This window comes from Petromyzon marinus, chromosome 3 (genome assembly GCF_048934315.1).
Source record: "Petromyzon marinus isolate PM22_M1 ecotype Great Lakes invasive population chromosome 3, UKy_Petmar_22M1.pri1.0, whole genome shotgun sequence".
Taxonomy (NCBI): Eukaryota; Metazoa; Chordata; class Hyperoartia; order Petromyzontiformes; family Petromyzontidae; genus Petromyzon; species Petromyzon marinus.
In genome coordinates this window covers 310,732-335,246 of record NC_133669.1, presented here as the reverse complement: position 1 = coordinate 335,246, position 24,515 = coordinate 310,732, and the positions used below count along the sequence as shown (strand labels likewise).

The 24,515-nt window shown below is 41.6% G+C and overlaps 2 protein-coding genes across 5 annotated transcripts in view; both read left to right on the top strand.

Moving 5' to 3' along the window:
- The window catches only part of MCPH1 (microcephalin 1), a 121,254-nt gene extending 115,419 nt beyond the window's left edge, over positions 1–5,835 (top strand). For all 3 annotated transcript variants that reach the window (XM_032969126.2, XM_076071978.1, XM_076071970.1), the window contains one exon: positions 912–5,835. In XM_032969126.2, coding sequence (XP_032825017.1) covers positions 912–970 — 59 coding nt within the window. In that variant the 3' untranslated portion in view covers positions 971–5,835. The remainder of the gene's footprint in view (positions 1–911) is intronic.
- Positions 5,836–10,882: 5,047 nt separating this feature from the next.
- Positions 10,883–24,302, top strand: AGPAT5 (1-acylglycerol-3-phosphate O-acyltransferase 5). Of its 2 annotated transcripts, none has more exons than XM_032969105.2 (8): positions 10,883–12,400; positions 13,316–13,385; positions 13,859–13,974; positions 14,787–14,876; positions 15,561–15,651; positions 16,466–16,627; positions 17,088–17,255; positions 17,984–18,104. In XM_032969105.2, the coding sequence occupies exons 1-8, from the start codon at positions 12,182–12,184 to the stop codon at positions 17,986–17,988; spliced, it is 921 nt and encodes a 306-aa protein (XP_032824996.1). In that variant the 5' UTR covers positions 10,883–12,181; the 3' UTR covers positions 17,989–18,104. The 2 variants fall into 2 exon arrangements, with proteins under 2 accessions (XP_032824996.1, XP_032824986.1); XM_032969095.2 differs by having other exon boundaries at positions 10,890–12,400; positions 17,088–17,211; positions 17,984–24,302.
- Positions 24,303–24,515: the final 213 nt, after the last annotated feature.

Here is a 24,515-nt window from a genome sequence, read left to right as displayed (position 1 = left end):
AGCACAGCTGCACGGGGCTACACAGCCTCTGGGGTGTCTTTAATAGCTAACACTCAGGCCTTTTCACTGCGAAAAATAACCTTTTTATTACACATCGAGCATACATGGAAAGTCACAAGTTAAGCATTATGGATCTCAAAATATTATTTAGTCGTAACAGTCTTACACATTCCTTTGACTGTGAAAAATTACACACAGTTCGAATTTGGATTTAGTACAAAAGTTCTTTATTGTTTTAATGTCCTTTATTTGTCCAGGAAAACTTCAATGAGTGTCAGGACTCGTTTTGGAGGTGTGGAATGGTAATGTTTAGCCTGTGCTTTTGAACACGTATTTCACTTTTATACGTAACGGTATGGAGCTGCCATAGTGGGTTGATGTTGAGCACTCTGGACTTGTAATCCAGAGGTCACTGGGTCGATTCCATCTTCCAAAGTGGCAGTTGTAACATCGGTGCAAGGTTTTTAAATCCCCCCGCCTCTGGCCATCCAACAGTATGAATGGGTTGATCACAGTTAGTCGATCGGCAGGTCACGTGTGGTGGGGTGAAGTGTGGGTATGAACACCTATTCCAACACATCTAGTCAACGTGGAATAAGAGTAGTTTTGGTCGTTTTGCCAGAAATGGAAGCAGTCATAAAAAAATAACATTTACTCGCTGGGAGCCGGTGTATCTACGGCAGGAAGATGCCGTTGACTTCTCAAAAAGTTATACCTATTTTATCAACCTCAGACGCATGATGTAGTGTCAACCTGTGATTGTAATTGCGATCTTCCTATTGCGAGTAAGGCACTCGCTCGCAGTGCGACCCAACTAGAATGTTAAGCAATGACTGTTGGTCCATTTGCAATATTACTTTATTCATCAATGTTCATATTAACTAAAACAAGTTAAATGTGTCGTCTTCCAGATTGCATCACATACAACGAAGTGCGGCCCATGGAAAATTATCGGCCGGACGATCTATGACAAATAGTGGAGTCTTCACATCACCAGCCAAGTGTCACCCTTGCTGCTGTCTCTGCTCTGCACGTCCAGCAGTCGGACCTTGGGTGACCTTGCCAATACACGACGAAGTACACAGGGAAGGCGTCTGTTTTACCATCGAAAAAAGTAGCCTTGAATACGACGACCAATCAAACTTCCGGATGACCGTTTCCCAGTATTTGTGTAAACAAAGTAAACCCTGGGCCACTTGACTTCTACATTGCATCAACAAATGCTGCTGGACAGCAGCCAGATGTTGCATGCAAAAGCCGTACGCAGACACAACAGCAATACATAGACACACGTAACTTGGCAAGGCAGCGTATACTGAGTCTGAGCATCCATGTAAAGTCAGAGCACGGCAACAGCACCAGTGAGAGTACCACTCAGGTTTGTGAAATACGTATTTTGTCAGAAAGCATAACTGATCTACGTTAACATTTTAATGGCACGGTAGTCGCGGCGTGCTTGTGGTGTGTATAGCTATAGGCACAGCCGGGTCCAATTGAACACAAAACAGGACAAACACATTACAAGCTCAAGAAATGGAGAGTGGTAGGGGTTGGTCCCCGATCAGGCCTTGGCCTTCCGTAACCCCTGACTCGTGCGGAGCATCAAGTGTGTTTTCGAGTGTGTTTGTACACAATTCAAAGTGCACAAAAATGTAGTTTTTAATGGTTGTAATTTTCAATTTGTTGTACATAAAAGAACACGTTTCCTACGCTCATTATCGTCATAACTTTAGTTTTTCAGCATAATAATATAATTGCAGTTTGCCGGTAAGGCACCGGGGGAACCGCAAAATACATCTGAGTTTGGTACCTTAGCTGAGGCACACGAGGGAAATTAGCGTAACAGGACAAGTGTCCCTTCAGCTTCACATTCTCTCATTCCCAGCGTGGCTACTTATGCTCAATTACCACAACTCCGGCTGCTACTCGCTCGTTCTCCAGGTGGATTTCACAAATTGTATAATTGTGCTCAAGAAGCAACACTTGAACTTTGATAAACAGTACAAACGAGATTACCGGAACAAAACACAATCGATTCTTGACATGAACTGCCATCCTGAATGACGTTATAATGCATTGCGTCATTGCAATGGTGAATTGCTACAAAGCGCAAGGATCACACTCGGTAATTGTCATTGCCATGCGATATTTTTAATGTGTTAATATTTTAATTACATTTTATACTAAAGATTTTAAGCAATCCCAATGTCACTGTGTCTCTTGAGTATGCAAAATAAATGCTTTTTCATACTGTTTTTAAGAACAATTCTCATTTTAGCCATATGTGTTGTATCTTGTGATCCCACTGGAGTTGTACTAATTGTTACATTAACAACTTGCACCTATTATTTGTACTAGATTTATACAATCCTGTTTTTGTTTTTAAACTAAGATGTCAGCTTATTTTTCCTCTAAATAAATGGTTTACAAATATAAGCAGGTAAAGGGAGTTGAATATTTTTTTTTATAACTGAACTTTCATTTCACCTTAGCTTAAAAATAAAATATATTTGAAAAAAAAATATTCCACAATTCTCTTTCCGCACCTCGGATTATCACGGTTGACTATGTACGCTGCGGAAGAATTTCAACATAGATGCATACATTTTCGCTATTATCTTAAACCAAATCTTGAACGTATGTATTTTTTAAGTAAAATAAAAAATGTAATTAAATCTTGACTTAAAGCTTCCGTGATTTCAGGAATTCATTCTCTTTGGGTCTTTCGGTAAAGTCACGTAGATAGAAAAATAATAAAATATTTCCTCCTGCCTCAGCCGTCCGCCTGCTGTATTTTTTCACCTGAAGACGATTGCTTGTGTTGCGATCGAAACGTCGTGATTTTGTATAATTTTATGAGTTTTCTATCTACGTGACTTTACCGAAAGACCCAAAGAGTAAAAAATTGAATTGTTAAAACTGGAAGCAACACTATAATTGTTTAAGGATTATCCAGGTGCAAAACAATCATTATATGCAACGGTAGTTCTTTTCAAGTCATGAAGCTCCAGTGCTGCGAGTGTTGTAAACCGATACTCTTCAATTGTGTCAAGTACCAACGTGCACAAGTGGCGCATGATGGGGCTTTTTCCGCCATTCTCATTAAAGATGACTGAATATGCGGAGGCCGGAGAATTTCCCTCTGGAAAAGGTGTAATTAAACCGCGGGTTTGGTGCCGTCAGCGCGCGCGAGGTTGCAGCACCGACCCTCGTCCAGATGTTCTCAAAGCACCCGGCTCCACGCTCGCCCCCCCCCGCTCTCCCGCTGGCGGCAAGGGCCTCGGCCGAATTAAAGCCACACGACACAAACCTGTGCGGATTTTTTTTCTCCAATAATTTAGTTTTCACCGCTTGATTTTCCAAAGCCACCGTATTCTGTTTGGTGGATGCCTCTTGTAGTGGAGTCACCGTGCCTTCCGATTAACCGTGGTGCCAGACCGCATTGATCCTATTGCTGCTCGCAGTAGCCGCTAACACCAGACACCTCTCAACCAGATACGTGGTCATGTGCATCTTATTATCCGGGCCACAGTCAAGCCCCAGTGTCTTCTTGCTCATATGATCATTGGGACAACGTGTTGTATATTCTACACACCCATGATGGGAGCCAATCTCTTCACAAGATGACCACTTTTTTCTTCTTTGGTTCTTTCGGTAAAGTCACGTAGAATGAGAATAAAATAATAAAATAACAATAACAATAAAATTCTCACGACGTTTCGGCCACAACACAAGCAGCCTTCTTCAGGTGAAAGAACAGAACTGTCGGGACGACAGAGCGTTAATTGAAGCTCTGTTGTCCCGACAGTTCTGTTCTTTCACCTGAAGAAGGCTGCTTGTGTTGTGGCCGAAACGTCGTGAGAATTTTAGTGTTATTTTATTGTATTATTTTATTCTCATTCTACGTGACTTTACCGAAAGAACCAAAGAAGATGAATCCTTGCAGTCACGAAAGCTTTAAATCGAAAGATGACCACTGCTAACTTCCCACAATGGTATTAATGTATCGACTCCTTAAAAAATGATGGGTGGAGTATTAAACACATTTACAATTGTCAATACCACTGGCCAGCTAGATTAACAATTGCTTTTATTCTCTTTCTAAACCTATCACTGTCTCACGTGCCACAGCTGTCATTTGGTTTGGGAAATGTTTATATTCGCCAGCAAAGGTTGCAACAGGGCTGAGAGATTTCATGTTGATCGCTGCGATCGATCACTGTGTTATTGCCACAAGAAGGATTACAATTTCTACACCTTTGAGTGTATTTTAAGGTGTTTGACATTCACGTATAGCATGGTAGTCCCACCTATGTTAAAATAAAGCTAATACAATTATTTCAATTAAAATGCACTACTTATTCTCTCGCTTTAATTTTTTTCTGCCATCAGTCTTGTATGCCAATGGAGGCTTACAAGTATACAAGCATAACATTGTATTTTAATGAACATGATTCATGTGGGACCTAACCCAAAATCAATTATTAATCATATTGGCTGCAAAAACGTATGTGTTCAGCTCATGAATGTGTGCCTAATTCATGAAGAGCCATGGCTATTTGAACACACGTGTAAATCACAGGCCGTCTCGCACGTGAAAATCCTGCCAATAGACACATTGGTTAATTGCATAAATGCAAGCAAAGGATTATTAGGAGTATTGTTCTATGTGGACGACTATCAAATACCACGTTGCAGATGGCAAATAACGCAATCAGCTTTCTAACAACGTCCGCACTCTCAGAGGTTCAGCTGGAGAGAATGAGCACTGTGAAAATGGAATGCGCTCTTTGAGAAGCAAAACAAATCATGCATTTACATGTCTTGAGAATTTGGTTTTGTTTGGCCACTTTTTGTTCATTTCCGTTGTTTTATGATTTTGCTTTGGGAATGAAAGGAATAACAGCCATCAGAAGAGAAGAGGTCGGGTAAAGGCTGAGGTTGACGTGTGCAATGTATAAAAATCCAAACTATGATTGTGTTTTTATTGAAGCTAAGTTTGGATCATTATGGAACCTTGCTTTAGTGCGACAAAACACTTCATTGGGCTCAAATCCAAATTTAATTTGAATACACATTAATTAAAAATATTGATGTGTTGGCATTAGCCATGCTTCTTTGTATAGTCGGCCTCTGCATCTGTGAATAAAGTACTTTACTTACATTTGAAAAGTTGTTCAAATGTGGGTTGGGGGACAATAAAACAAGTACCATTTTGTGGGAATTGAGTGTTCCTAAAGAGAGATTGGTCCTCGATTGAAGTTTGAGTTCCATAAATTGACTCGTGGTATTTTGCAAGATTACTCAGCATTGCGTCTGCACAGCAGTGAATGGGTATACGTGTGAATGTTCGCTCGTATTTTATAATGGTAGGGTAAATTGTGAATATGCCGACGCACCTGTATCACGTGTGCACTGATCACATTCTCGTCGTGGACCCTGCGTAGCCATGAGCATTGCCGTCAGAATGGTTACAAATTCCACAGAGATGCGTCTCATGAGCTCGCTTTGTTATTGTGTAAACACTGCGAGTGTAACAATAGTCTATGCTTTCTGTCAAGTGTATTTATAACAAAATAGATAAGCAGACAACATGCCTCCTTCACATCTGTATTTCCACATTGAAAATAAAAAGTGTGCACAAATCATTGGCCCCACGCTTAGGGATATTTTGATGTACCCATCTCTGTGTATGTTTGCTTTTTTAAAGTCTCTATTTAACTGAAGATGGTCCTTATTCTTTAAAATCGACCAATTGAATAAGACCAGTGTTTTTATATATCATGTAATAATGTTATTGCATAATAAAAGGATAATCTGTGATTGAACATGGGATGGGTTATACGTTTCAATGGCTGCGTGGGCGACATCGTGATTCATCTTTTCATTCGTTTTCAAATTCGCCATTTTTAAGCAGGAATAATGGCGATGTTCATGACGGTACCAGGCAAGTGGAAGAGCGTGAGTTCAAATCCCGGTCAGCGGTAGCTTAACCATCATCCCTCTGAGAGAGATGAAATAGATACTACCATGAGGAATGTTGACAGTGTTTGTCTAACAGAAACACTGGCCCCGGTATATGAACATGGAAATTCCACCACTGCTGTCAGTGGAGATGTGAACTACGTTTTGGAGCAAGAAACACTTTTGCTTAAATGTGTGTCGGCGTATACACCACAGTTGATGAACCATTAAAGCTCTGAAAAACAAACAATGGAGCTGTTGCTGTAATAATACTCTAAAAATGTCAGCGCTGGCTGTCCCCTGATACACCGCTATCCAGGGTCACACCACTTGTAACTAATAATGACCCTCTGTAGGCATTAGCGAACATTTTTTTTTTTAGGATTTGGGTTACAAAAAATTGCTTCCATCTGTGTGATTAATTCCAGAGGAATATGATTTGGTGTTGGGTTTACATTAAACCCCGTTGCTTATCTGTATTTTGCCGAGTGTTCGCATGCGATTACCAGCATGAGGGTCACGTCCGTCCCAAGGTGCTGGCGCTCGGTTAAATTAATCCAATGTCTCCGCATCATGAGAGCAACCTGCCACAAGCCGTTCCTGGGTACCTGAGCCAAAAGTGTTTTTTATTCCTCCTCTTTAATTGATTCACGTTGTGGTTTTGTGCGTTTGTGTTGTAATCCATATGCAACATTTGAAAAGGGCCCTTAACTGTATTGTTAATTATTTTAAAATTGCCAACAGGGCACCACCCTGTAAGAGGACGAAGTGGGCAATTGAGTTTCCCTAGGGACTTCACTTTGTTACGCTGCTGATGTGTGCAATGAAATCTAACCTGTCAGGCAGTAGATTTAATGCAGCACATAAAGAGCATGAAAGGCCAGTTAGTAACCCCATTACACTGACCGCCCTCCCCGCCCCACGCCAACAAAACTCTGAACTCGTAAGAAGGTTCAGGTCAACAGCCCTAGTGCTGGGATTCTGGAACATGTCAGCTTGTGTGCATTCCACTTCCAATGCCTACAGAATGTTGTTGACACTAGTGAGCTTCGGGAATTCTGGACATTTGAAAAAATAAAGGGAATCTCCATACACTTATAAACATGTGTAGTCGCAGATGAATACGCACTGTGTTACTTCAGGATGTTAAGGAAAATTGCTTTATTCACGCTTTCTGTAGGCTTACTTTCACTCACCAGGAGTCAGTGAATAACGATGATTAACGTTCAGTGGCATCCATTTCACTATAAATTTGCTTAAGCTGCTATGTATGGATAGCCAGGCAGTATATAATGGGTATATGATACATTTTCTTTTTGCATACTTCTTTTCTGGTTGAATTAGGGCAATTATTCATCGCTTTTCTAATCCCGAGTGAGTTGCAAGGATTTTGTGGGATTAAGGCCTGCTACTGTTTTGATACTTTTATATATTTAAAAGAGATAAATCCAGATGGCAGGTCCACACTGGAACGCATTGCAACTACCGTGGGAACATCCGCACAGAGAGTTTTAAGCATCTAAATGAGCTCGTGAGGACAATCTCTCTTTTGATTTTGTATTTGGTAGCTTGGTCCTGTCATTGGCATTACAATTCCGTCGAACAATTTAATTGCATAAACTTTTTCAAAATGTCACAAAGTATGCCTGTGTACCTGTGTATTATATATACGTATCTGTGAATGGCGTGTCCATGTTCCACATTGGTTAAAACTCGTCCAAGCTTCAAGTATTGTGAGCAAATGTGTACATCATCCTGCCAATCATGGGCTAACTTGAATCTGTGTATGGATGAACAAGCAAATCAATAAAGCAGCAGATAATTTGTGCAGGCTGCACCTAAAATTAACAGATGGCCGTTGCATGGAGTTTATTGCCCGGGGTTATGGGAAAATAATGGTCAACAACAATTTTAAAAGCAGAAACAGGCACAACTACTGATATAAGGTAATAGAAAAGCTATACTCAAAAAATGCAAAAGAGTATTTAAAGACAATATAACAAAACCAAAAAGCAATTGGACGCATGAGAGATCAAAGTTAAGACGATCGTGCTGCTGAGTGCCAACTTTCATGCCATGCAATTGTGAGTTGGGTTGAGGACAGCTTGACTGGCTCCTAGGTTTATACCAACCAACTCAGTAAATATAGACAATTTATTCAATGGATGTCAAAACTTTAAATAATGCATTGAAAATGGCGAAAACGTTCGAAAGAAAACAGCACTGTAAATATATTATGACAGAGGCAATGTATGTATATACAGTTTTTTTCACATACCAAACTTGCTGTATTTGAGGCCAGCTCTACCAAAGTATGGTTAGGAATTTCTACTGCTGGCTAAGGGCTGCCAATGGACTTGAGCGTCGTCCCACATCATCTGGCCAGGGAGACTTGACAAGAGAGGCAAGGTGAAAAGGTCACGTATCTCCTACAACCCAGTGTGGACTGTGCAATGCCTGCATGTAATGCCCCTAGCATTATTGTAAGAACACACCCCAAAGTCATTAAGTTGATTCACTTTCTCGTGGAGATTACGTTTGCCATGACATAATTCCTTTCTCTTCTGAGTTCTTTGCTGTTCTAAAATGTCAAGGAGACTTTAATGTATACCAGCAGCTGATGAACCGTTTGTAATGACTGTGCACGCAAATATTTTGTCCTCTTGGTAAATGTGCACTCACATGTATGTACCGTAAAATGAAGGCTAGGATGGCAGAGGGTTTTGAATTCCGTGGTTTTATGTTGTTACCCTGCCTATCAAAGCCAATGAGGCTGCTGGACTAATTGAAAACAGAAATGTTTCATGGAAGAACTTTGACCTTGCATTACAGGACGCCTGTCAACCATGCACATGGTAGTGCATTAGCCCGTTCTGCCTATGGTTTGTTTCTCCCCAAATGTATGTGTGTAGTTCATGCAGCCCTTGCACTATATTGAGCATTTAAGCTGTGAACAAGGCTCTCCAAACGAGTCTTATTTTCACGTCCATTTGATTAATGTGCACGCTACAAGTGCTTTCACGTGCAATGTTTAAAGCTCAATGTGTCTTTTTCAAAATTCTCCAGCCAGAAAGTTTTTCTCAATCTTCTCCTTTCCACCAACCCTGTCCCTTGGTCTCTTTCTCCACCTCTGTTCCCCCTCTCTCGTTTCTGTCGCCACCTCTACGAAGTGTTCAGCCAATACCTCAATTTCTGCCCCCCCTGGCCGTTCCCCAGCCGTAATTAATGAATTAATGATGTAAGATGTCCTCACACAATCCCCACATCACCCTTCTCTTCTTAAGAATAACCTGTCCTCGGCGTTTAACAGTTTTATACTTTCCATTGACATTGACCCACACAAGGCCAACTCTTAACCACATTTACACAGGTAGTGGGTGTCTCTTAGCTACATCGAAATGCATAGTGTGTGTTCCTCAGCCAGATGTAATGCAACCTCAAAGAGAAATGAGGGCACATAGCACATACGAGCATTCTGACAAAATGACGTAAATAAAAGAGGGAACTACACAACATAGAAAAAAAACATGCACAGCAGAATGACTGCCCCATTCGCCGGTCCCCCTTCTCCCACAGCTGAGGCTGTGAGGCCCCAGCCGACACCGGAATTGGTTCTAGGGGGATGACCGCTAGGAGAGTGGTCTTCACGACTGGCCTGCTCAAGGCGGCCGACGTCTCTCTCTCCTCTCACGCATCCACGGACCCTTTCGGCATCACTGCCACCAAATGAAAGGGAGTCCACAAAAGTCGTCTCTTGGGTAAGGCACTTCAACTAGCCGCACCACACACGCACTTGTAGAAAACTTCATTTCCAAAGGTCTCGTGCTCTCGCCACGGCTCCCTTTATCCTCTCTCCCCCCCATCTCTTTTCGAACCTTCCAAAAGCTGCTGTCTGCTCCTTTTCTTCTCCACCAATCCCTTCATTTCTTCCTGAATTTCCCCTAACCGTCTGTCACCTCATAATCCCATATTCAAAACTTTTCTCCTCTTGATACCCTTGGCCAATCCCATGTCCCACTTCCCCAGAAAATGCTCCACACTTTATTCAAGGCGTCTTACCGTGACCCTGACACCATTATCCCACAATGACACTTGCTTTTTTTGTCATACACATTGTTTTGCACGGACCAACACCTGACTTGAGTCTGCTTTAACGGTCTTCCGTCATCTGGCTGCAGCTCTTCACCTTTGTCACCGACCTCAAAGATGATTCACCAATTCCAACTTTGATGCCAGCACCCTACCCAACAGTGGCCAAAGGCTGCATCGCTGACATTCGTCAGTGCACGGGCCCCACCTGCCGCTTGATCACGCTCACTGCTACACGACGTGCATTAAATGCGACTCTAGACACGACGGTGAAGACCTTGTGGTCACATTATGAATAATTATGGAGACTTCAAAGATTGATGTTTTTTAACTGTTGATGTGTGTACTTCCATTACTTTAAATATTAAATAATTATACACGTAAGAATGATCGTACTGTTTTAAACCTGTGATATTTGTAGCTATACTCTTTGGTTCTATTCGGTAAAGTCACGTAAAAAACAACAAAAATAAAAAAAATCACGTTTCGGCCACAACACAAGTGGCCTTCATCATTTCACATTGTTATATACTGTACCCGGGAAATAGCATCTACACAGCAGTGGCGCCGATTTTTATTAACTGCCAGCATTGGTCATAAATTCCAAAGGTATTTCAATTAAGGGGCTGCATTAGCAGCGGTGAGAAAATATGCTAACATTTTGGCCAATAAGACTTTGTCGATCTGAAGACAGTTGATTTAAATGCAAAATGGTCTCAAAGATGACAATTTGGTGAAATACAGTCCCAGTCTGATTGATATCAAAAGCCCAACAGGATTAAGAAACACCATCTGTGGCAATATCAAAGCCAGCCATGGATTCCCTTTCACAATGAGCAGTGATGAAACACTCATCCACAGACAGCGTTACCCCTAGGCACAGTGACTCTTGGCCTGCTCATAAATAAAACACTGGATAAGTTAAAAGAACATTCGGGAGTTTGACTTTCAACATCAAATTTAAAAAAAACCTCTCAATTAACAGTTTTTAAGTATCATACATGAGTTCTGCATAATATAGTCAAATAAGACTCAAATAAACATATTAGGGAACAAAAACATACTTTAAAAGTGTGCGTGTTCTATTATCCAGCCTAAAACTTAAACAATCCAGAAAACTGGGAAGAAACTGCATTGCAGCAGCGTTAAGATAACTTTAAACCATACGGGAAACAATGAGACGTGTCGCGTACAAGGGGGATGTTGATGGTGAAATGGGATACACGTGACTATTGAACACATAAACATTGCAAGACCTGTGCAATGCAGTACCGTATTAAATATTCAAAACGTGTCAACGTGTCTTCCTTCTCAAATAAGGACCGGTGTGGAATTTATCCCAGCTGGCGGCTCCGAGCAACCTGCAGAAATTCCACATTTCCCTGGCGGGGCGGAATCTCTCCGTAGGATGATCACGATTGACTTCGCAAAGAGTGGTGCTACAGTGTCGACCTCTGACGGATGATTATGGTGATGATGGGCCAAGCATTGCGTGATGGTGACTAACGTAAACACGTGTTGCGTGGTATTATGCACAGACTCACTGTGCTGTGGAGCACGTGTTTCGCGTTTGCAAATCGCCCTCTCGAGGCTTTGGGTGCCGCGCTCTGCCGTAGAGGCGGGGTTATCGGGTCACCATGGCCGCGCCTGTGTGAGTGAGGAGCATTGTGGCCTCCTCGCGTCTCTCTTGTAATCTTGTCGTCATCTGTCTCCTCGTGTCTCGGTGTATCAGTCTTCCCGTCTGCCATTGCCCCCTCCCGCCTGTCCCTTCTTGTCCGCTCCCCTCTGCTGCAGTGGCCGTCTCCACGTGTCTCTGCGCCCCCTTCTCCCCGTGTCTGTGATCTTGTCACTTTCTCCTCTGTTCTCACTGCCTCTGTCTCTTCGTATGCCAGCGTCTCCCGGTGGCCTGTTTCCTCTTGCTCATCCTGTTCTTGTCTCACTGTCTCCTCGTATCCTCGAGAGGAACCACAAGCTTTCTCCTCCCTTCAGACCCTTGCCTCGTCCGGTTGTCATCAGCTCCCTGCCGCCGCCCCCCGTGCCCCCCCCTCCCCCCGCTGTCTTCTTTGGCTCCCTGTAGTCTCCTCCACGTCTCCCCCTGTCCCTTTGTCTCGTCATCTCCCGCCCGGCCATGCTGCTGTCTTTGGTGGTCCACACGCACTCGCTGCGCTACTTGGCCCCCGCGGCTGTGATGCTGGGCTCGGCCCCAGCCTACGTCTTGTGTTGGGCGGTGGGGCGCGCCCTGCTGCTGCTGGGGCCCGGCCGACTGCGGCGGCGCCTCGATGACCGCCTCTACGACCTCTACCAGAGCCTGGTGCTGCTCTTCTTTGAGAACTACACGGGGCTGGAGGTAAGGAGCGAGGGGCCAGGAGGCGGCTCGACCTCGCCGCCCCACTCACTGCCGCCCCATTACCCTCTCTCTCCTCTTCCCCGCGGTTTCGGCCGGGGAGGCTCGACTCGGTGTTTCGGTGACTTCGGGTTTTTGCTCAGTTTATAGGGTTACATTGCGATTGGTCTGTGGTGAACTGCATCTCTTTCAATACAGAATACAAAAACCAAAGCAATGTCGGCCTCGGGTTGGTCAATTGATGACTTCTGTCCGTGCTATCGGTTTCCACAGGGTCATGGTTAAGGCCCACTGCTTCACCTTAAACATATAAGCTTGGCAGCGGCCTAGGTCAAGGGCTGTTGTGACCAGTTGCCTTAACACCTTCCACTGGGTCGCTTTTCAAAACAGCACAAACATTGCTGAAGGTGGTTTGTGCAATGGGTTACACTAGTTGGAGGAGTCTGGGGTGAGTTACGGATGTTGTCATGCGTTCAGTTTAAGTGGTTGAGACAAGGTCACCGCTAAGATGTTGAGTGATTTCTACTTCAGCCCACTGAAAGTCATCTGGTCTAAACTATGGAAACAATGTTAACAACATTCAATATTGCGTGATTTGCAGTGCCCGGTTGGTTTAGCTATGTATTGCACACGTTATACATACAGTACTTATACAGGACAGCTTTTGAAAATATGCTTTTTCATCGGCCATACGTTTAATGGTGAAGCGAAACGTTGACGGTAATCTCTACAGTACAATAATAACGTTTGCGATCGACTTTGCTTGCGTTAGGCCTGCGCTGAAACCACAGGGCATGGTTAGACGAAGGTGTTGTGTAAATTTACGTATAGTGTTTTGTGGCAAGCTGTGGCAATATCGCAACGGCCACAACATTCATCTGCATGTTTACCGACTGTGCATTGTTTATTTTGCCATAGGTTGTCCTCTATGGGGATCTACCTTCTGAAAAGGAAAATGTGATTTACCTGTCCAATCACCAGAGCACAGGTTAGTCTGACAATGTCCTACTTAATTGTATTTAATACGTTATTTTCAACTTTTGTTTTTGGAGAATTTTACTTTTTGAATATTTATTAATTTTGTACAAATTTACCTTTATGGACTCGCACTGATCAGTGTGGTGAAGTATTTTCAGGTGACTTATGCCACCATCAACACGATGTGATGAGGCCTTATTGCAGTCCTTCGTATCTCTAATCAATATCATGAAAATTACTTCATAAGAATGCAGCAGTTGTTGTCCCATGGGCAGACTGGTCCTCTCACCTTGGGAATATGGAATTTCCACCACTGGCTCTGTGCTGCCAGTGGAAATGAGTGTTGTTCAAATCTTCATTTGAGTGGGAAGACACTAACTCTTTTTGAATACTAAAATGCACTAAATAAAGTTTTATAAAAATGCGTTTTCCATATTTAATGCTTGAATTTATTGCGTCCATGTATTCTGTTTTCCTGCGCAGTTGACTGGGTTGTGGCAGACATGCTGGCAGTGAGGCAGAATGCTCTGGGGCATGTGCGCTATGTGCTCAAGGATGGACTGAAGTGGCTGCCCCTCTATGGATGGTATTTTTCTCAGGTGCGTAGGTATTCAGTCCTCCTCGCTGAGAGGTAGCTACAGATGTACATGGTCAGGGTGCAGTTTTAATACAAAGGCATGTATCAATTAACCACCACTGAAATGCATTGAATTGTCACAATTGGGAGTCATGATTGAATTCAGTATACAGTGAGGGAAAAAAGTATTTGATCCCCTGCTGATTTTTTACGTTTGCCCACTGACAAAGAAATTATCAGTCTATAATTTTAATGGTAGGTTTATTTGAACAGTGAGAGACAGAATAACAACAATAAAATCCAGAAAAACGCATGTCAAAAATGTTATAAATTGATTTGCATTTTAATGAGGGAAATAAGTATTTCACCCCCTCTCAATCAGAAAGATTTTTGGCTCCCAGGTGTCTTTTATACAGGTAACGAGCTGAGATTAGGAGCACACTCTTAAAGGGAGTGCTCCTATCTCAGCTTGTTACCTGTATAAAAGACACCTGTCCACAGAAACAATCAATCAATCAGATTCCAAACTCTCCACCATGGCCAAGACCAAAGAGCTCTCCAAGGATGTCAGGGACAAGATTGTAGACCTACACAAGGCTGGAATGGGCTACAAGACCATTGCCAAGCAGCTTGGTGAGAAGGTGACAACAGTTGGTGCGATTATTCACAAAAGGAAGAAACACAAAAGAATATGAATGCACATTACAATTCCTTATAGGGGAATGCCGTGACACTGGGATATGGCTTGCTGGATGGCACAGTAAGAACCGGGGCATGTGTAAACGTTCACGCTTGGTATGGAGAGGTTCACAGACCACCCCGTTGTGCCTGCAGCACGGCGGAGTTTACGTGAAGCGCAGGGACCACTACAATGAGAAGGCCATCGAGAGGAAGCTGAAGGCTCAAATGGAGGCACAAATCCCGGTGAGCCTTGTGCTGCTGTACATTGTTGAAATGTTGTATGCAGCATGCTAAAGAGGTAGTGGATATAAAACACATACTCTACGGTTTAGCTTTAATACAGCCTATCTAAGCTTATGGAGTATCAGGTCTGGCAATCACGTATCATCTAGCAAATGTTATTCTCTTATGGGTGGCTAGCATAATTTTGCGCATCAATAAGGTTTATGGCTACATGGTGTTTAGGAACAGCATATAAGGCTATTGTGAAATATGAACAAGGATGACCGTGACAATTTTTACATGACTGAAGTGAATACAATGAATAATGTTAGTGGGGAAGGTTGGTAGCAATTGCCCTGAGAGCCATTTCCATGAAGTAAGATCCTTAATATATGCGCTGAGATAGATGAATAAGTAGCCTTCTGCTTCAGCTATTTTGATATATGCAGAGACTACATGTAATCAATAACTGTCCTGCATGATTACGAGCCACTTAAATTATACTCTCAAGTTTCTCTTATTTGAAACATATATTGAGTGCTCCGTATGTTGGGACTTCCTTCATTTTGACCATAAAAAATTCATGCATACTGACAGTTTTCTTTTTTTTTTTAAACTGCATGTCAGTGCACGACTGTGCCTAATTGAATGGTACAGTTCAGCAGAAAAAGGCTCTTGTGATGTTCATCAACTATGATTCCACAGATGTACTTGGTGATTTTCCCAGAAGGAACTAGGTACAACCCAGAGGCAGCAAATGTTATTGAAGCCAGCAAAGCATTTGCAAACAAGGAAGGTGAGTCATTTTGCATAACTTAGAAACGTAATTCAAAATGTCTCTGCTATATCAGTGTTCTCTAAATATCCTCCCAATTGTTCATTATTTTTTGTCAGCTTTAACGTCCTGACAGTACAATGACTAATGCTTATATTTGGGCTTTCTCATTTATGTGCCTTCCTTTGAATTCAGCTGGGTAGAGTTGAGGGTAGGGGACCTGACTAATTTGGAAGGTTGAGAGTTCAAATCCCATTAAAATTTTGACTTCACACATCATTATGTTCCTTCCAGAGTCTATAAAATTACTATAACTGTGTTTAAAGTGAATATTAGTAGTCTTAAGGAGAGAGTATTTCTCTCGACAGGAATGTGGAATTTCCACTGCTTGCTCTGGACAGTCTACGGCTATGAGTGTTGCCTTATTTTTTTTTGAGCAGGGAGACACTGCTTTGGTGGTTATTGCCATGATGTCCTTGATACACTAGCATTCATCACCAGCAGGAGTCACTGCACCACTTTTTATTGTACACCTTTTTCTGCCAGAATTTGAATAAATCTGATTGCTGTTCTCCCTTGTGGTAAAATTTTCCAAACAGATCGCAGACAGAGGTCGCAAGACTTTCATGGCTGTGTTATATAAACCAATCATTGTAAATCACTTTACACCAAACATTGTTTTAATTGGCTATACAGAACTCTGTCACTCAATGCCATTGCGTACCAATTTGCCCTTGTTGATCACAATCGCCCTTGAATTTCTCTAGTACCTGAAGAGATTGTGATTGTAGGTGGTGCAGTGACACAGTGATGAGGCAGCAACCCATGTTTGCAGGCTTGCCCGAGCTGAGCCACGTGCTGACTCCGCGTATCAGGGCCACGCACGCTGCCCTCAATGCCATGAGCGACCACTTGCACGCTATATACGACATCACCGTGGCGTACGAGGGCACGCTTGATGCCGCCGGGCGACGCAAGACAGCCCCCAGCATGCCCGGTTAGCACACACAACCACCTGCACACAGGAAGTTCACTGTAACGGTGGCTGCCTCATGAAACATGAATGCAGATCAGAGGTAGCTTTTGTAACTTGCTACTTGTGAGCTCACATTTTACTTATTGCTTAGTTGTGTAGTTGCAGTCATTTAATAACATTGTAATGTTGGTCTTTAATACTTTTTCAGGTCTTTACAATGTCAATTTAATTATCTGTACAGAGTGAAATTACTCCCTTAATGTTATGAACATGCCACTGTATGACGAATTTAAGTTTTGATGCTGAGGTTTTGTCACTCACATTTTTCATCTCATTAAGAATGGATGTTATATAATTTAGAAATTTTATTGCACAGATACAGGACTTTATAGGACAATTTGGAAAATGATCTTTCCTTTAATCATGAGAAGTTGATGATTTGACTGCCGGCACGTGGTTTGCGCAATGCGTTTGCATTCAGAGTTCCTGTGCTGCGAGTCTCCGCGTGTCCACATCCACTTTGAGCGCATTGACATCCAGGAAGTGCCACACGAGCCTCATTTCTTCAAGCTCTGGCTGCACGAGCGCTTTGAGAAGAAGGATAAGTATGCGGGCTCAGAGGACACGGCTGCACTCAACAGAGCCACGAGTAATTTCTTATCAGCAAAAGGCCATATGATCAGTCTTCCCATCATGCCTTGCATGGCACGTAACCACCATGCAGCTTGTATAATGGATGCAGCCATATAATACATTAGCCTGTGTGCATAATATGTGTTAAATCTATGCTGTTTAGACATCATAATAAGATGATGTACATTGTTATGGACTTGATTGACCTTCAATGAAATCAATATCCAGTGTTTAAGATGATCTTAACCTGTTCAGAGTAATTGTTCCATTTATAGGGAAACCTGATAAATTATAGAACCATTTACTCTTTTCCTAATTAATTGGGATGGATTGTTTTCAATGTATGTTGACAAATGTCCGTTTTTTTACAAAACGTAGGTGGTGGACTAGCATAAGTACTGTACACCACCTCCCCGTATGATTGATGATTGCTACTAGGAATTTTCTAATGATTTTTTACAAAGCATGACATGCCATGGCAATTCCCCAGTGAAATTACAAGGGAGCTGTGGGATTTAGGATTGTCTCCTTTTTAATACCTGGCATCGCATGTGAATCAATCATTTATGTTCTCCCCTACTTGTAAACGATTTGATTGCCTCAATTCGTACTCGGTGGCAAGGGCCCTGACCACCCTGGCCAATCGGGACACATAAAACCTGATGCCTCAACTGCCATGAGCCAGAATCCTTACGGGCATGCCCGTCAACTGCCTCGCCATCCCCCCCCCCCCCCCCCCCGCAGGCTAATGGCTGACTTTTACGAGCGAGCGGCCATGAAAGGAGGCGAGTGGGGCTTCCCCGGCAGCCCCAAGGCCTCCCGCCTGCGCCTTCGCCGTACACTGCCATCGGCCGTGTTCCTGGCCACGCTCACTCTGCCCATGCTGCTCACGGAGACGGGGCGCTCCATCTACTGGAGGACCTGGCTGTATGGGACGCTGCTGGGCTGGGCATGGGTGGCAGCATGTCCTTGAGGCAGAAATCGCTGCCCCCTCTCCTCATACTGCAGGTTTGAGTCCAGGGCATGGCTACGTGCATTGAGTGATGCTGCTCAATGATGATGTAATGCTTTCAGGTGAAACAGTCATTGGAATGGAGCTCTCTTATTCACATTTTAAAGGCGACATTTGGAATGTGATTTGTTTATGTGTGGATGTGTTGTAATGAATGCATCATAAATTACAATAAGTAAAGTATGCTTGATACTGGTTTCTAAAACTGCAATGAAAACTATTGCAAGCATTTTGATTTAAAGTTTTCGTGACTGCAGTAATTCATATTCTTAGCTCTTTCGGTAAAGTCACGTTGAAGGGAAACAATAAAATAATAAAATATATATGAAATATATATACAACAAAAAAAACATTATTTTATTGTTTCCCTTCAACGTGACTTTACCGAAAGAGCTAAGAATATAATATTGCAAGCCTCTTGATAAATTGCGCAGCTTATGTTAGGCTGAAGAAGAAAATATAGCATTTAATATAAAATTATAGTTTTAGTTCTTGGCTGTGCATTGTTGTGAATGCTTTGTTATGCTTTTCTTGATTTGTTGGCATATTTTATTTTTCTCAAATGAGCTTATCTCCACAATGAATGCAGTAGTTTAATTAATCTGAAAGCCAGTGTTTAATCACATTACACTCCATGTTACCAACCCGTATTGCGGTGGCTACATTATATTTAAATAATTTACGTGTAATGGAATTGAAAAATGCTGTACCAGTAGCCTCGCGGGTTATTGATTTGGCCCTTGTGAAATAAAAATGTAAATTGGCAGCCCTTTACTTATGAAAACAAATGTCATCTGTCTTAAATCGCTGATGAAATTGATGCAAACACTGTTGCGTACAGTTTACATTTTTATTTCTCTTGCGTTTTATACTTTTTTCTTGTTAATGTCAAACGCATGGAAATGTTCGCTCTTCAGAGTGTGCCACATTTGTTGTCTAGTTTTTGGACCTGGAAACACTCAGTTGTTTGAGATCTTTGAGAAATTCGACCTTTGTTAATATTGGCCTCACACAATATTTATGTACATTTTAACTATTACACTTAACCGAGTAGAAGTTAATTGCTGCAATTGTAATGTATATATTCTGGTGTTTCAATTGCAGAAATTAATGTTATGTAATGTGCTATTTTTATTTATTGCGAGTTGTAAACATTCATTGCTCATCTTTATAAATATTATTGCATTGAAACACTTACTGAAATTAACACTGAGGCATGCCCTTCACACTGGTGGTCTTGAGCCAGTGTTGGAAATTCCACATTCCTGTTGATTTCTTACAGAGTACATATTTTATCAAACGTGGAGGGATTATTGGCTAAGAAGACTCCCAACTGGAATATGATCCCACAACCGTCCTGTTGGGGGTGAAGTGCTCTGGCACGATGCCACCCTCCTGTCCAGACCTTAAGTAATGATTGAAGTGTGCCAAGTAGTAAGTATAAGCGCTGCAGTACTGATGCAGTCCGCTAGGGGGTAATGGTGCATATGCACAACATCCGGTGTGTGTATGTAGGGGTTGCAGGTGGATGAGTCGTAATGTTACCATTTCCACATTCAGAGTAATGTGCTGTTCTATGTATGTACTCATCTTGTAAATATTTTGCAATTGAGTGAATAACAATTTCTGTTGGATTTGTCGCATTTTTATTAAATTGGAAGCACATCTGAAAAAAATGTGCTGTCCCACAACCTTTGAGGGCCTGCAAGGCAGGACAACACACCACCACAATGTACTTTTAACACAGTCTTCACTGAGTAAAAAGCGCCAGGTTTGTGTTGTTCCAGTTTACAGTGTATAATGTAAACGTGTTGCTAGATATGTCTCCATTTAAATGTGTGATGCATAATCGTTTATCTAAAAGTTGTGGTTCAGTTATTGTTCGCTTACAAATTGTTCCCATGAGATAAAAGTGAAATTACCCCCATAATGAAGTATTCAAGTTGGTTCAGTTTTTTTATGCATTTCCAGCACTCAATTTAATCATTCCTTTGTCCTCTGAAACAAGGACATTTTATATCAGTTTTGGCACGAGTATTGAAAGCATACCAATCAAGATATTACTTGACAGGGAAAAAATTTAAGTTCTTTAAGAAACACAATTTAACTGCATTTCCACTGTGCTTGACGGTTAATAGCCATGACTTTTATCAAAATGTACAGTCAGCCTCAGCTTTAATAATCTCATTTGGGATCTTCATTGTTGTTGATGTCATTGTATTCTTCCATTTAGTTTCATTTTGCCATAGAAACCACACCAAGTATTTATCGTATACAAAACAAGGCTATGTCATAAGCTCATGTGGATTTATAAACGGCTTGTTTCATTTTCCATTGCATAAAAATCACAGCACTATTTACCACTAAACACTGCACCATCGCATATTGTTCCGTCTTTGAGGATTTTATTGTCATGTCATGTGTCATCTGGCCAAACTCCTTGTCCTTTTGACATGTTTTTCTAGCAGTGGAAGTTTACATGAAAGCAGTACGTTATGGCGCTTTGTGGCACTTCCAGATGTCATGAGGGTGTGGTTAGCAGTGTGAGTGAAGGTATTGGTGTGCATGTGTTTGCAGTACATTGCAGTTGGATTTTATATCTCAACTTCTCAATGGTCTGGAGTCTGGTTTAGGCCATGAGGCAAATAATTGCATACAATGCGTGTGTGTAATTAATAGCATGTATGTATTTGGTGTCGTACACACAATTGTATGTTGCAGCATTTTTTTTTATTCATACTGTGAAATTAAATTACCGTAGTATTCAAAATATACATTTGAGATGAAGTGTCTTAGGTATTATTTAACAAAACCCACACCAAGTCATTGTCACCAAATTGGCAAGTAAAACATGTGTTTTTCACACCTTATATTTTAATACATCTCGTATAAAATGTTCAAGTGAAAATGTCTACTGTCTTCAGCACACTGCTCTCTAAACTAGGGCTGCAATGGCAGGATTGGCAAAGACTTGACCCTGTGTGGTGTGTGACTGAAGTCTCATGTCCAGCTCATTACCATCAGGATTACCGTTGGGAATGTACGGGAGGGTTGGAGTTGGTCATTAAAACGTTAACGTCACTTGAACTACATACTAGCATTACAGAGTAACTACAGTTTACAATCTGTGCTTAATAATGCAGTTATAGCGAGTTACACTTAGTGTTGTATTTTAGTATGTACTCATCATTAGAAGTTCACAATGAGTTTAAAGGGGTACATTTTGTCCTGTGCTACAACATGTTGCGCTCACCATACAAATCGTACTAAACAATGCAACTGTTAACGTTTAAAAAATGCTGTTACTACACTTCCCAGGCCATGGCTCCATTTTAACTTCCATGGTCATTCTGGGTGATGAATGATTAATTATTTCACCAAATGGTAACGATAATAAAAGACAACCTCGAGAGTGCTGTAACATGGCAAGCCATTACAAGGCCGATCGACTTCAAAATACCAATACAGTATATATGCTTGATTTTATAGGCATGCCTTACGTTAAAAAAAAAAAATCACAAATCACGTTAAAACATACTTTCAAATGATGGAATGTGTTAGCTTTTTTTCTATGTATTGTCGAGATGAAATGTGCCATTGGCATGACTTGGATATAACGTGCCGCAATTTTACGTATACCTCCTGAGATAAAACACACTCCTCGATAAGCTACTCATTTTTGGAATTCAAACAACCCTTGAATTGCACTATGTGAATGTTAATGCCTTTGATACAATGCTAATATTCGTGTTGTGGAGTCGTGGAGGGTGCTGTGGGGCCCCCTGGTGGAGCCTGGAGATGCGTTGTGGCACAGCCTCTGTTTAACTGCAACGCTGCTGACCGAGCGTGTTGCTTAGAAAATACGAACAAGCAGAAATACATCTGCAGATGTATTTAAATCCATAAGTCATCCATACAATCTGCCTTTTACACATTCAGTTAGTTGACGCAAATCCAAACAATTCAATGTGTGATGAAAAAAATCGACGCAAAATGGAAAAAAATAATTTCACGGCATTGTTTTTTTTTTAATAATACAGTGGCTAGGGTAGCCACTTTTACAGTTTTAATAAACAGTTCTCAAATGGCCTTTGCTGTGGCTAAATAGTTTAAATCAGTGCACATTGCCCACTGTGACATGTATCGTAGATGTGAACACTGACAGAAAATTGATCAAAAAATGAAAAGTGCATAGGCATGTAGAGATGTTTGCTGGGAATTGCACGGAGAGACAGGAACACATGGTTCAGAGAACACAAGCAAATGATAGTCAAATTGGCTGTCAAGGAAACTAAATGGGCTTGGGCACATTGCTAGATTGCCAGCCAAATGTGCTGGAAGGGAATGGCAGCCAAAGACAACAAGATACCCAACAGGGTGACCATGATGGAGATGGAGCGATGAGATTAGCTCACATGTAGGAGTAAACATAGATTGGTGGTTCACAAGACCATGAAGGATGCTGTTGGCAGAGGCCTTCATAAAGCAGTGGATAGATCTGGTATGACTTAACTTCCTAGTAAGTATTTTAGGATTATTATTTTCTCATTTATTTTACTAAACTACGAATGTTATTGTATCAAGTATAAATTCAAACGATACAGGGGGATGCTGCCCATTCACTGGATGGCAAAGAGGACAAATTAGGCAGCACTCGAAGAATGACAGACAGGGGGATCCCTGAAGAAGAGGCAGCAGCAGTGGCTTAAAGATAATCACCCAAGGGATGTGCGGTGGAAGAGGCGTAGTAAGGGAAGACCATCAAAAAGGTGGGAGTGTGAATGTGTCAGTAGGAAGAATGTTAAAAGAGCAGAAGAAGTGGATGATCCTGATTCATTGTGGAACGTCCCACAGAGGAAATGTGAAACGATTACAAGTTTAAACATAGCATTGCTTCATAATACGTTTATTTTCCCACTGGATAATATTTAAAAAGTGGAAATTTTACATTCTGACTGATTAACAGCGTTATGATATCGTTTGTAATTATTTTGCTCAATCAGATGCAAATGTGTCAGTATACTAACCCACCAATGCACTGAATACTAATTTTGTTAATTATTTTTGCATATGAGTTCTCAGATGCAGTGCAAGTGCCTAACGTAACGCATAATATTTAAACATCTGCATAGAGTAGTTGATGCTGTACACTGTCTGGCGAGATTAGTCTTATCTGTCAGATTATTGCATTTAACAACAAGGCTCTTCAGGGTGGTATTTGAGAATCTTGATATTTAAAACCTTGGATTGACCTAGGATGTACTGACGTTCACAACACCGGTACTGCTTTCATGATCCTATGCAACGTCACATCATAAACAAAGGCAATTATAAAGAGTCACTTTGTATTTTGCAAACAAACCCCAGGGGTCTGGACCTATAGTTCTCAGGTTCTGCTCTCATCCTTGTCTACCACCTATTGTCCAATACTCATTGTTGGCTATCGTCTTAATTCACATGCAGATGCGAAAGAGTACTTATGACATGCATAATATGTGATGTAAGGAGCAGGGCCATGGTGTGTGTGTGTATTGGGTGAGCTGATAACTATTGGTCCAGCTTTTGTATACAACTTCACTTTATAAAAGAAAAACTGGAATTTGGCTGTCATTTAAATACAATTGTAAATGTGTATATTAAAAAGAAAAGTGTGAGTTCAAAGTTGAAGGTGAGTTTCAACAAACCATGTTACACAGATTAAGGTTGCATGCTTCATGTAATGAGTGGCCTTCAAGGAGGTTAGATTTAGATTAACCTGGCTAAATTAGCACTCGCATAGCAATGCCGTAACATACCGAAGGGTGATGGAGCTTCCTAAATTCCAGACCTCGAGCCTCCTCGACACGTTCTCATCAGTGTCCTCTTCACGGCTACGTGAAGGATAAAGGTGCATGGTGCATTTGTAGATTACTAAACATGGCAAAGCTAAACTAGGGGGAGGCTGAGGACTGTAGTTTAGGAATAAAGCTTTATAATGTAAAAAAATTGTCATAGTTTTGTTTTACATTTTGTCAAAATGATATAATAAAACATTTAATGAAAGCTGGCAAACCTGACTTTTTGTCTGTTATAACTCTTGCAATTGACTTTGTTGGTGAATTTGATTAAAGTCCTGTCTCTGCATCTTTAAAGTGCTCTGTGTGAAGCCTGCGTGGTTCTATCGGGTGGCAAATCAACAATAATGGCAATATTCCAGCCTACATACGTTAGGTTCTTTCGCGTTGTAATTTACGATTAAATATGACCCAGAAATATCAAAGTGAA